Source organism: Castanea sativa, chromosome 2 (genome assembly GCF_040712315.1).
Source record: "Castanea sativa cultivar Marrone di Chiusa Pesio chromosome 2, ASM4071231v1".
NCBI lineage: Eukaryota > Viridiplantae > Streptophyta > Magnoliopsida > Fagales > Fagaceae > Castanea > Castanea sativa.
The window spans coordinates 6,292,290-6,305,479 of NC_134014.1; the positions used below are offsets into that span (position 1 = coordinate 6,292,290).

At 37.1% G+C, this 13,190-nt stretch overlaps 2 protein-coding genes across 3 annotated transcripts; both read left to right on the forward strand.

Annotated features, from left to right (window-relative positions):
- The first annotated feature begins 38 nt into the window (after window positions 1-38).
- On the forward strand, window positions 39-5,975 carry LOC142624163 (guanylate kinase 3, chloroplastic). Of its 2 annotated transcripts, none has more exons than XM_075797683.1 (2): window positions 39-1,429; window positions 2,963-3,711. In XM_075797683.1, exon 1 carries the CDS (start codon window positions 542-544, stop codon window positions 1,415-1,417), a length of 876 nt encoding a protein of 291 aa, XP_075653798.1. In that variant the 5' UTR covers window positions 39-541; the 3' UTR covers window positions 1,418-1,429; window positions 2,963-3,711. The 2 variants fall into 2 exon arrangements, with proteins under 2 accessions (XP_075653798.1, XP_075653796.1); XM_075797681.1 differs by lacking the exon at window positions 2,963-3,711 and adding an exon at window positions 5,704-5,975 and having other exon boundaries at window positions 43-1,429.
- A 3,539-nt stretch (window positions 5,976-9,514) lies between these two features.
- On the forward strand, window positions 9,515-12,535 carry LOC142623532 (uncharacterized). Its single transcript, XM_075796969.1, has 2 exons — window positions 9,515-11,798; window positions 11,936-12,535. The coding sequence occupies exons 1-2, from the start codon at window positions 9,729-9,731 to the stop codon at window positions 12,359-12,361; spliced, it is 2,496 nt and encodes an 831-aa protein (XP_075653084.1). The 5' UTR covers window positions 9,515-9,728; the 3' UTR covers window positions 12,362-12,535.
- The last annotated feature ends 655 nt before the right edge of the window (window positions 12,536-13,190 follow it).

Sequence of the window (13,190 nt, forward strand, 5' to 3'; positions counted from 1 at the left end):
CGAAAAAGAAAATGAACACAGAGACCCAGGCTTTGAAATCTAAGTGCCGGTGACTTTGACCACCTCAGCCGCCAAACAAAGTGCATTGCTGACAAACTTGATTCTCAGATATTTATTAGTGTCTGAGCTGGCACTGCCACTGACAAAGCATTGTAGTTGAACCTTCCTTTCTTCTTCAGAGTGAGTGGGGCTGCTGCACCCACAAACACAACATTAGTCCCACGTTCGTTTTCACCAACATTAAAATCCCCAGCCTCGATCATATCGAACTCCACAGATTTGCTTATCTCCAAATCCAAACACCCCATCTTCTCTCTCACGCCAAAATCCCCGTGGAAAATCAAATTCCTCACTTCCCTTTTCCTTTTTCCCAAACCTTTATCTTTTTTCCAGCTTTTTCTTTTTCCCATATAGCATAAATCCCATCATATTACCGATTCCAATTCCATGCACCGACACCACCAACGGACCCCTATATAAATACACCACCACCCACCGCTACCACACTATCTCTCACAATTTCACCAATTTTTTTTTCCCTATGTTCCGTAAAATCCTTTTCCCCTCTCCCCCTCCAGTTCTCTTTTTTCCCTTCAAATTTTCCTCATTTCCCAAACACAGGACATTACTATCCTTGTCCCCAAACATCATCCCCCACGCTCCCCTCCATTTTTTCTGCCTAACCTCGCCAATGTCGACCGACACCACGCGCCCCCGCACCGTGTCCATTCCGGCCGCCGACGTGGCCGACCGCTCCGACCTGATTCGGGCCCTGGAGACCTCGCTCGGGTCGCATTTCAGCTCCGACCCTATCGCACCGACTCCGAGCCCGCTGATAGTCGTGATCAGCGGGCCCAGCGGCGTCGGCAAGGACGCCGTGATCAACCGCCTGACGGAGCTCCGGCGGAACCTCCACTTCGTCGTTACTTGCACGAGCCGCGCGAAGCGCCCCGGCGAGACCGACGGGAAAGACTACTACTTCGTGACGAAGGAGCAGTTTCTGAGGATGGTGGAACAGGACGAGCTGCTGGAGCACGCGCTGGTGTACGGCGAGTACAAGGGGATTCCGAAGCAGCAGGTGAGGGAGCTCATGGGGCAAGGCTACGACGTCGTGCTGAGGGTCGATATTCAGGGCGCCGAGACGCTGCGGCGGGTCCTGGGGCAGAAGGCGGTGTTCGTGTTCTTGACGGCGGAGAGCGAGGCGAAGATGGTGGAGAGGTTGGTGGACAGGAGGACGGAGAGGAAAGAGGAGTTGCTTGTCAGGATTGCTACCGCGAGAGAGGAGGTTAAGCACGTCTCGAGCTTCGATTATGTGGTTGTTAACAAGTATGGGGAGTTGGAGAAGGCGGTGCAGACGGTCGAGGCGATTATCGATGCCGAAAAGGCCAAGGTGCGGCAGCGGAATGCCGTCCTATAATGAAAAGAAAAGGTAAGCAAAATGTGGTGTGTTTATGTTTTGAGTGTGTGTCGGGTTTTCGTTAACTTAACTGATAAAGTCTCTGTCGATGTTTGGAATGTGCTATTGGGAATAATATATGGTTAGTTGTTTTGTGTTGGATAGTGCAAATTGCAAAGTAGTAGACTAGCAGATTAAGGAAGTAGGGATTGAGAACAAAACAATTGTGTTCGCGTTGGTCCAAAGACCATTGGCTATGAAGTGATCACTATTGATGAGGGCTATGGTTAATTTAGCATTATTGATTAGGGAACGTACCTTATGAAGCAAAACTGATAAAGGGTCACCATCTTTTTGGTTCTTCTTAAAGCACAAAAGTTTTTAGAGTACATAGAAATAGATGAATTGATTGAGAGTATGACTAATTCCTCTTTGTTTTGTTGTGCTTTTGGATCTGAAAAGCGGTCCTTATTTCACAGCCTTGGAGTTTTTAATGCCCAAACCATGCATTCTTAATTGCTTTGCCCTGCTTTAGGTTTGGCTAAGTCAGCATGATTATGAAAGTAAGCAAGCTCGGTATGTTATGTTTTATGTTTGAGTATGAAGTCTCTTGTCATCGATTGAAGAATTTGGGATCGAATATATGCCATAGGTTTTAAATCCTATACCATTTATATTAAAAAGTGTGTTAGGGTGGTGTGTGATGTTGAGTTAATGTTTGTTGAGAGGGTTTTGGAATGTACTATGGGAATATTAAGTGTGTAGTTTCTTTCATTGTAGCAACTTGATTGTGTGTACGTTGTAGTAGTTTCCAATGGATCCCCAAACTTAAGATCTTAAGTGTATTTGGTGACACAGAGATTCCCTCGGTAGATAACCGTAGGTGCATATCAAAACTTGCAAACTTTCTCCTTAATCTCTTTTTAGGTCAACTTTGTGTTGAATGGTGCAAAGTGATATAGTAACAGCTCAAGCAGGAATTGAGAACATAGCAATTTTTGGTGTGTGCGTGTGTAGGTAAAATAGGATATAGTTGTGGGAGATTCTTTTTTATTGAGAATGAAAGAAGTGAAAAGTTTCAGTTACAAATCTAGGAAAAGTACAAGTGGGAGAAAACCTTTTGAAAGGTGCAAGAACAATGTGACAATGTGATATTGCATCTATTTGAAGGTTCCTACGATATCTGAAATGTGCAAGAGACCTTTTTCCAGTTGTTTTCTACCCTTTCAGTTTGGTACAAAAGCACCTGGGGCAAGACAATTCACGGTGCATGAATGTTTTAACAGTTTTCAACTTTTCGGACTGGCCTAATTTCTGAAACTTTATACCAATTATAACATCCCAAAATTGGTTAGGGACCATACCTCATGAAGCAAAATGATAAAGTCTGTTGTTGTGGAATAAAGAAATGTCTTAGGGTGGTGTGTAATTTTGAGTTAATGTTTTTCTGAGAATTTGGAATTTGGAATATACTATGGGAATAATACATGGTTAGTTTTTTGGTGTTGGATGCTGCAAACTGCAAAAAAATAGAGTAACAAAAGTGATTTGTGTGTGTGTGTGTAGGTAAATGCAAAGCTTATGTTTTTACGAAGGACTGGACCCAAGATTTTGTGTTTCATTGCTTGCTTGTGTCTGCATTGGTCCAAAGACCATCGGCAATGAAGTGATTACTATTGATGAGGCTTATGGTTGATTTTGGCTGGGTGCAGGCATTTTTTTTAGTGTACTTCTGAGGCTATGGAGTTTGAGTACTTTTTTTCATGTACCGTAGATAGACGTTTTCCTTGTATTTATTAATTATATTAGGAAAGTTAAAATTTCTAACCCCAAAGGGTAACAGAATCAGCTATGCCTCGTGAAGTAAACATCACTTGTTCGAATCTTTTCTTTCCTCTCCAAGTCTCCCATTTGGGCCAAAAATTACTTATCAAAAAAGAAAAAAGATGGAAAGTTAAAAAAATTTGCTGTGAGAATCAGATTCGAGTGTATAAAATGAAAGTTGTTAGGTAACCGTTAATAGACAAACCTAACCAACTACATGCATTTGGTTGCTAGTACTATTATAACTGAGCTGTTTGAGATAGGCCAGCAAGTCACAGTCCAAAGGTTTGTAATACTATCATATGTGAGTGCTGTCATTGTGGTTGATTTTATAGAAACACTGCTGTTGCTCATCAATTTAAGACATTATTTCCAGAAGTCTTGGGTTTGGACATGCTATTATTCTCATTTTACCCCTTGTTACGAGCATAAAGAGCCTTCACACTGTCCAAATTTGCAATAGACCTTTCATCAAGAACTGTCTTTTCTCATGCGCTTTTTTTGCATTGAATTCAATTGAATTCCTTCAAGATCCTTTCAGTCAGCAATGTATCAAACTCATCTTTGTTTTCAGTCACAGTTCTGACCTTATTCAGGGCGAGAGAATTGTCTCTAAATTCTTCAAGGGTCACCATCTTTTTTCTTCTTCTTAAAGCACAAAGGTTCAGAGTACGTAGAAATAGATGAATTGATTGAGAGAATGACCAATTCCTTGTTGTGTTATGCTTTTGGATCTGTAAAGTGGTCCTTATTTCACAGCCTTGGAGTATTTTATGCCCAAACCAGGCATCCTTAATTGCTTTGCCCTGCTCTAGGTTTAACTAAGTCAGCTTGACTGTGAAAGCAAGCAAGCTCGGTATGTTATGTTTTATGTTTGAGTATGAACTCTCTTGTCACTGGATGAAGAATTTGGCATTGAATCTGTGCATAGGTTTTTAGTCCTATTGCATTTATATTAAAAAGTGTGTTAATGTTTGTTGGTAGGGTTTTGGAATGTACCATGGGAATAATATGTGAGTAGTTGCTTGTGCTGAATGGTGCAAAGTAATATGGTAACAGCTCAAGTAGGCATCGAGAACATAGCAATTTTTGGTGTGTGCGTGTAGGTATATGCAAAACTTATGCCTTTACGTAGGATTGAACCCATTATTTTGCCTTTCACTGATCATTTGTGTCTGTGTTTGTCCAAAGACCATTGGCAACGAAGTGATGTCACTGTTGATAAGGGGTATGATTGATTTTGGCAGAACAACTGCTTTAGCCGAGTGCAGGCATTTTTTAGTATACTTTTTTAGGATAGATAATGATAGGATTTGAACTAATAGTGTCCGCTTCATGATAATTGTTCTTTACCATCATGCTAAGATACAATTGAGGAATTCCTCATAGCTCCTGCGTTAACTTTTCACCCTAGACTTGATATCCTTTTTCACATTCTGAACCTTTCCTGCTGGTGACCTTTGGTACAAGACCAGAAAAGTCACAATACAAGCAGAAAGACAAGGTCCTTATAGCGTCCTCTCCAAAGAGAACCACCTCATAATAAACTTGAAGTCCCAGATCCTAACAATTTAAGATACAGCACCACAATGTATTTTCACTCACAGCTCTGATCTTACCCTGGATTTGTTGAGGGCGATAGAATGGTTCCTCAATTCTTCAAGGGTCATCATCTTTTTTGTTCTTCTTAAAGCGAAAAGGTTTAGAGTATTAAGAAATTGATGAATTGATTGAGAGTCTGATCAATTCCCAGTTTTTATGTTGTGTTTATGTATCTGCAAAATGTTCCTTATTTTACAGCCTTGAAGTTTTCCATGCCCAAACTGTGTGTCCTTAATCAGTTTTCCCTGCTTTAGATTTGACCAAGTCAGCTTGAGTATGAAAAAGAAAGCTTAGAGAGAAGATGGAAAGGGTTGAACTCTCTTGTTAACATGATAAATACACGTTTTTCATACTCTTTTGTCGAACACACTGAAGGTCTCCGGTTTGAGTCTGGGCAGCGCCAGAACCTTATTATTTTCTTTTTACTAATCAAAAACACATTTTTCATACTCTCCTACCCTCTCCACAAATTCCGTTTTGCTTTGGAAAAACGAGGTCACCATTTTATAGAAGTACCTACTATGGTCTGATGGTCTAAATGCTTTACATCCAATGGTCCTAAATAAATGGGAATAATGAATGCATTAAACCATACATGTCGGCTTTACATTTGAAAGGCTACCAAGGTTAGGCTCCCATTGTCTTCTGCAAATGTGGAACCACTGGCATGCATGGTATTTCATGTTGTGTGGCTTGCGCAAACAGTGATTACATGATGTTAGGGGTATGGCCCTATGGAGGTAATTCTCATGTTATGACACGTTTGAGGTCATTACTGGTTAAAGTTCATCATTTCATGACTTATATCGACATTTGCCAGTTATTAGTTTTCTACTTTTCAAGGATATTTTTCTTAACTTTACACGTCTTTTTTCTTGTAGGTGATGGAGTTACTTTGTAAACTCAGCTCTTTCAATGGTTGACATGCACGATTAACTTAATTTAAATTATTTGGTTTGTTGGCGAATGTGGACTTTTGCAAGGCAATGCTTAGGATGAAACCTTTGCAAGTCTCAGAGAATAAGCTAAATATGGGAGAAGAGAAATAGATGGAGCACAATCAGGAGATTTATATTAATTTTTATGCCATTTGTGTAGCTAACAAAGGATTGAGTTAATTCAGTTTTGGAACTTCATACTTAAAAATCTTCAATCAGGTTCCTTGTTTACATGGCAGTATAGGATATAGCCATGGGAAATTCCATTTATTGAGAATGAAAGAAGCGGAAAGTTTCAGTTTCAAATCTGGGAAAAGTACACAAGTGGGAGCAAAACCTTTTGAAAGGTGCAAGACAAATGTGACAATGTGATATTGCACCTATTTGAAGGTCCCTACGATATCTGAAATGTGCGAGAGGCCCTTTTTCCAGTTGTTTTCTTGCCTTTCAGTTTGTTACAAAAGCACCTGGAGCAAGACCATTCGTGGTGCATGAACGTTTTAGCAGTTTTCGACTTTTCGTGCCTGGCCTAATTTCTGAAACTTTATACCAATTATAACAACCCAAGATTTTTTTTTTTTTTTTAGGTCAATGTCTTCATTTAGTTCATTAGATGTCCCAAAATGTGAAGAGAATTTAAGGGGTGTTTGGTACATGCACTTAAAAATTGAAAATATGTATTTGAAAACATGCGTAGAAATACGTGTAATGTTGTTTAAAAATTAAAAATATGTATTTGAAAATATGTGTAGAAATACGTGTAATGTTGTTTAAAAACTAAAAATATGTATATGAGTGGATGTACTAATCGAGAGGTCCTAGTCTCTCCTCCCTTGAAAGTATCTGTTGTAATATGCATTTGGCATACCAAATTATCCATTTATTAACAACCTGTCAATGACATGTTACGTCTCTCTCTCTCCACATATTTCCAAACTCTCTCTTTATATGTTCACACACACACCTAGTAAAAAAATGAAATTCCATTTTGAATACACAAAGTCAAAAGTTAATATAATAGAGTATGCTGATTGTCAAAACAAAGGTTCAATCAAGTGCAATTTGTCAAATATGAAGACCCAGCCAATGCAATTAAGTCAAGAAAATCCAGAACATTGATTGGAATGCATGTCTCTTTAATCTACTTGATATCCAAGATTCCAAATCCCAAGGCACTATTCAGCAGCCAATATGGCAAAGAAACTTTCTCAAATCAGTAATAGGAGATAAAGCAATTGCTGATCGTAAAGACAACACGCAAGAGCAACGCAAAGCAATTGCCAAGAAGCCACGGGTCTCTTTGGGGTCACAAATATGGCTGATGACTGTATATTCTGATTGCTTTTTAGCCATTGAGAGCTATCTAGAACTTTAAAAAATAAATATATTTTTTGAGCTATCTAGAACTTGAGCACATAAATTGCCAATGAGTTAGTTAGATGGGAATTAATTTCGTGTAGTTAAAGAAATAAATAATAGGGACATGGGACCATTAGAGCCTTTAACTTGACACAAGATGACTCTTCTTTCCCTGTGACCCATTTGTACAAGCTAAAGCTGAAACCAACTATTTGCCACAATCACACATTATTAGACTTTAATAACGTAGCGACAATAAAAACCAAAACGAGGAATTTACTCTTGAAAACTTGGCCTTGAATTTGGATATAGATTTTAAATTAATAGATTTGAAATTTTTTCTATTAATTTTAGGTGTTATTTTAAATTCAATGATTTTAAAATTTTAAAATTCTTATTGGATTTGTCAAATCCAAATCCTCGACTTTTTTAAACCGTACAAACAAGATATTTGTATTTTAATCGCTTAAGTCTAAATTTAAATGCCCAAATCATGTCATCCAAACGGACCTTATATGTATTGGCTACAACCTTACTCAATATGATTAACATTATTATATATTTCAAAAATCTAATTGCTGAATTGCATAATCCTTACGCTTTTAATATAAATGACAAATTTTATGCCAATCGGATATTATTTACTATATGATTTATAAGATTATATTTTATGCATAATTTTAAACTACAAAAACTTGCAATTTAAACTATTTATTGATGAGTTAATTTTCTAGAAATTTTGCAAGTTTGGAAGATATAAGAATGTGCATTTGTCAAAATTCACCTCCAATAAAAAATAAATAGTATTGAGTAAGGTTATAATCTAATATTACAACCAATTTTATAGCTAATTTTTTTCATATAAATATTTTGAAATACATACAAAGATTAGGCAAACCACTAATTGGATTTTCCATTTTACTTCACATGTTAGGGCATGTTTTGCAATCCATAAAATGGTGGGTATCATATTTGAATTTATTATTTGGCTAATATTTTCTAAATACAATTTTCAAAAAACTGTATCCTATTTTCCTGCTTTAGAACAAGATTTTGAAACCGGCTAAGGGGGTATTTTCAGGATACGAAAAATGTTTATAATGACATAGTTGTAAATAAATTGAACATACTGGATCCCACATATTTGTCCAAACTTTTTTATCTCTTAAATTAAGAAACTTATCTTTATTACAAAAAGAATTCCCACACTTCAAATTTGAAACTTATCACCACTGTACACCATTGGTGCAATAGTCACTTCACAAGTATAAGTACTTGTGAGATGTGGGGGGACAAAAGTCGGGGTTTAAGTCTCTAGAAGGAAACTTTACACACATATATACTTAGATTATGCTAGAATAGAATTTTTATCTTGTATAAAAAAAAAATTGAAACTTGTCATAAAAAAAATACATGATGAGTTCTATTCCCTTATCATTATCCACAAAAAAAAAAAAAAAAAGTAATCTACAGATTTTATACGTTACTTTTTATAAATATTTTTTTCATAAAAAATCTCAAAAATAGAAATGATCTCCCAAAAAATTATTTTTTATTTTTAGTATTTTGAAAATTGTTCTTAAAAGTGGGAGTCAAACACGTATAATATAAAAATTATTATCTGAAAACTAATTTCAAGTTCAATATTTTGAAAATTGTTTTTATACTATTTCGAAAACAAAGCAAAAATCATCCTACTTATAAGGCCCTTACACGTATCAATTTTTATATTAATAAATCATATTAGGGAAGAGCATCATATAGTTATTATTGATAACATAGGTGTCTCGGATTCCAATCATTAATCCTTCTTTAATATGAGTCTTTAGCTGGCAAATCATCCAACTGGTTTAGTTGCTGTATGACTTGGTATTATATTAGATTAATTGCTAATTCAAAAACATAAAATATTTTAAGCAAGATTCAAACCGTAGCATAGCCAAAAAATAAAGAAGAAATATAGAAAGAGTCAAGGCCATGACGGAGCAAGCAATATCTTGGTTTCATACTTTATAATTCATACACCTACCATGATGATTGTGTCCATAAAGTGAGGAAGAACGAATATAAAAGCTTTTAACTTTTTCTTTTTTCTTTTTTTTTTTCTGGATAAAGCTTTTAACTTTTTTAGGTAATTAAATAAGAAGCTTTTGAATTGTACCTTTGGTTAAGACATTGAACTATTATAATATGACTGAATTCAGAGAATCCTTGCCTAAATCTTGGGCGGTGTTGCCAACAAAAAACATAACCAACTTCTGAGAAAAAATTGAGAGCAAAAAGAAGCAACTTTAAGTTACTCTTTCCTCTTCATTTCCACAGAATACAAACGTGCTCCCCAAGTTCAGTTAAATCCTTATCATTATAAATACCACTTCTACATTCCTTTCAGTACAACTCAAACCAACAAGACCCTTAAACCCAAAAGTCCTCTCTAGGACAAGGACTTCATAGAATCATAGCCAACAACTACCAGGCATCTTTTTTGAGGTTATACAATCAAACCAATCAGAGTCCCTCTAGACCTTCTTAGCCAACAACTACCATATACCTCTTTTGAGGTTGAACCCAGTCGATCTTATAGAAAGATAAATCCATATTCCGATTTGATGGATCATAGGATATCTACAGAAGAAGGAAGCATTCATCTGAAGATTTCTGAGCTTCAAAATCTCAGTGAAACATTCAGTTCAGGTGCCACAATTTTTGAACCTCAGGGGGGTATTGAGAAGAGAGAGAGTAGTAATGCAGATTCTATTTCTCCCACAACAACACCAGCAATTCGTGCACCCGAAAAGAAGCTTACCCTCTTTGCTCTACAGCTTGCAGTTCTTGAGAAAGCAGCTACAGGCCTAGGAACTCTTGGTTTCATCTGGGCAACTGTTGTTCTTCTAGGTGGTTTTGCCATCAAATTGGATAAAACCGACTTCTGGTTCATTACAATCATCTTGTTGATCGAGGGGACTCGAATATTCAGCAGGAGCCATGAACTTGAGTGGCAACACCAAGCCACATGGTCAATTGCTGATGCTGGAATCAACAGCTTCCGAGCATTGAGGTCCAGCTCACACTTCCTCATTCGAACTGTAAAAGCATTTTTCCGGCCAATTCTTGCAGTGCGGAAACCAAGTCAACATACTAGAGAATTAACCAGGACAATTGATGCAGCTAGTCCTCGATTCGAAGATCACCACAGAATGCCAACTCGGACATGGAAAAGCTCAGATGTTCCTCTTCTTCCATTTAGTCAATGGGTTTTCCTCTCAAGAAATGTCAGCAAGATTCTCCATTGGCTCCAAATCATATCTGCATTAGCCTGTGTGGTCCTCTCATTGATGAAGCTCATCAAGCATAACTACGGGCAGGTAGAAAAAGGAGACACTGACAACATGAATCGGGAATCTGCTCTGAATATTTTCTATGCCTTGGCATTAGCAGAAGCATTGATGTTTCTAACGGAGAAAGCTTACTGGGAGTGGAAGGTGATCTACCAAAAACTTTTGGATGAAGTGAATAAGGAATGCGAGTTTGGACCTTCAGGTATGGTTTCAATCAGAAGATTCTTCTATGATGCCTATTCAAGATGTATAAGTGAAAGCATTTTTGATGGCTTGAAAATGGATATGGTTACTTTTGCTATGGGTCTCTTGGATTCAACTTCCCCTGATGAGCAACTAATTGGAGTTAGAATTCTTCGACAATTTGCAATGCATGTGCGGTTTTCAAGTGACACCCTTCAAAAAATAGGGATAAATATATCAGTGATAGAGAGATTAGTTGAGATGTTGAATTGGACAGACCCACAAGATGAAGAGATCAGGCGATCAGCTGCAGAAATATTGTCAAAACTAGCTGGCAAAAAGCAAAACTCCCTCCGGGTTGCTGGCATTCCTGGTGCTATGGAATCAATATCATCTCTACTCCAAACCAACAGAAGCAACAGTGGTGCAGCCGACGAAATTGGTGAAAAGAATATCATCTTTGACCACGCAAATTACGGATTCTGGACATTTAATCATTTAGGACTTCTTATCCTGAAGAAACTTGCACGCAACCATGATAACTGTGGAAAGATTGGAAATACAAGAGGCCTCCTACCAAAAATCATAGATTTCACCCATGCTGGGGAGAGGTTGTTGAAGGATGAAAATGTTGCAGCTTCTCAGATTCTGACAGTGAAACGATCCCTGCAATTGGTGAAGATGCTGGCAAGCACAACTGGCTCTACAGGGAGACATCTCCGAAAAGAAATTTCTGAGATAGTTTTCACCATCAGCAACATCAGAGATATTTTACGGTATGGAGGGCAATACCCAATGCTGCAAAAACTTGGAATAGATATTTTAACAAGTCTTGCCCTGGAAGAGGATGGGACACAGAGGATTGGGGGCACAGGTGGAGTTATGAAGGAGTTGTTCAACATTTTCTTCAAAGAGGAAGTGCCAGAGAGTCAGATTCATGTAAGAATCGCTGCAGGAGAAGCACTGACAATGCTGGCTTTAGAAAGCAGAAGTAACTGTTATCATATTTTGAAACTGCATGTACTAGAAAGGCTCATAGGAGCATTGGAAGTTCCATTGCTTCGTGAAAGTGCTGCAAGAATTTTAAGAAACTTGTGCACCTTCAGTGGTGGAGATTACTTCAACCAGCTGAAGGGAGTAAAAGTTGCAGCACCAACAGTAAGTGCCTTTTACAATAACTATGATATCCTACATTTTCTTTTTCCTTACATATACAAGCTTTCGTGTTCAATTATCAACACTAAAATGATGATAAATGTTGTGACTATATTTAACCCCTTACCCTCCTATTGCAGGTGCTTCAAGCAATCATGTTAGAAGAGAACAAACTACAAGAAGTGATGGTTGGACTAGGAGCACATGTTTTTAAATTCATGACTTCTGAGGAGGCAAGAATCATGTTTGACAAAGCTGGAATTACTGAGGCTGCATTGGCTAGTAAATTAGTCCAGATTCTGAAAAAGCACCAATATCCACCAATCAAAACTCCAAGAATAAGGAGGTTTGCCATTGAGTTGGTGATATGGATGATGAGAGACAAGGCAACAAATGTATGTATATTCAAGGATCTGGAGATGGAGATGGTGCTAGAGAATGTCTTGGAGACTACGGCAGAGCTTGAAAGCTTCAATATTTTCTCTGGGACAGTTGGACTTAGCCGGCACAGCACTACAATCCACTCACTGGCTGAAATTGCTTTGAAGCTATTGGCAGATGAGTAAAATCTCACAGATACTGGATCAATCGCTCAATACACCATTTTAAATTGAACATATAAAAAAAAATATATTGTAAATATGGGCACATAAAATTGCGGGAGATTCTTTTTATCTATGTAATAAGGAAGCAGATGTAATTTTTTAATTTATGACAATTCAATTATTTAATTTATTGAATCTTCTATTGGTTGAAAATTGAAATTGGTTACCATATTATTGGAATTTTCTGTTCCAGACTGTTAATATAACTTAATGAATTCAAATGCCAGTCTGATCCAAACAAGACCAAAAAAGACATTAGGATTTCCCCTTCTTTGGCACAGAATAGAACCAGAATATATTTTTTGATACCACAAGGGCATGTATCCTTTATCAATTATCACTCTCCTGTTTACCATAAACTTCTGTCCACCAGTGTGGAGAAACCAATCAAAGATAGCAGTTAACGCAGAAAGATAAATTAGCACTGTACCTCATCAATATATATATAAAAGCAGAGACCTCATGTGAGAGTGCATGAGGTCCTACCATGTGGCACTCTAATATTACATTTAACATTTTTTTACCTTTTTTCGTTAAGTTATTTTAACCGTTACCCAATATATCATAGTAACTCATTTTTACTATTATATAAATTTAACATTTTTTACCTCTTTTTATTATGTTTTTTTTACTGTTATCCAATAGATCATAATAACTTTTTTTTACTGTGTTGCCACGTGGCATTCTAATATTGCATTTAACATTTTTACCTTTTTTCATTAACTTTTTTAACCGTTACCCAATACATCATAGTAATTTATTTTTACTATTATACAAATTTAGTATTTTT

What these genes read in the sequence shown, in the direction of transcription:
- LOC142623532 (XM_075796969.1), top strand. Translation starts at nt 9,729, where the DNA reads ATGGATCATAGGATATCTACAGAAGAAGGAAGCATTCATCTGAAGATT. An exon ending in TAAAAGTTGCAGCACCAACA is followed by an intron (nt 11,799 to 11,935) that starts GTAAGTGCCTTT and finishes CTCCTATTGCAG; the next exon opens with GTGCTTCAAGCAATCATGTT.
- LOC142624163 (XM_075797683.1), top strand. Translation starts at nt 542, where the DNA reads ATGTTCCGTAAAATCCTTTTCCCCTCTCCCCCTCCAGTTCTCTTTTTT.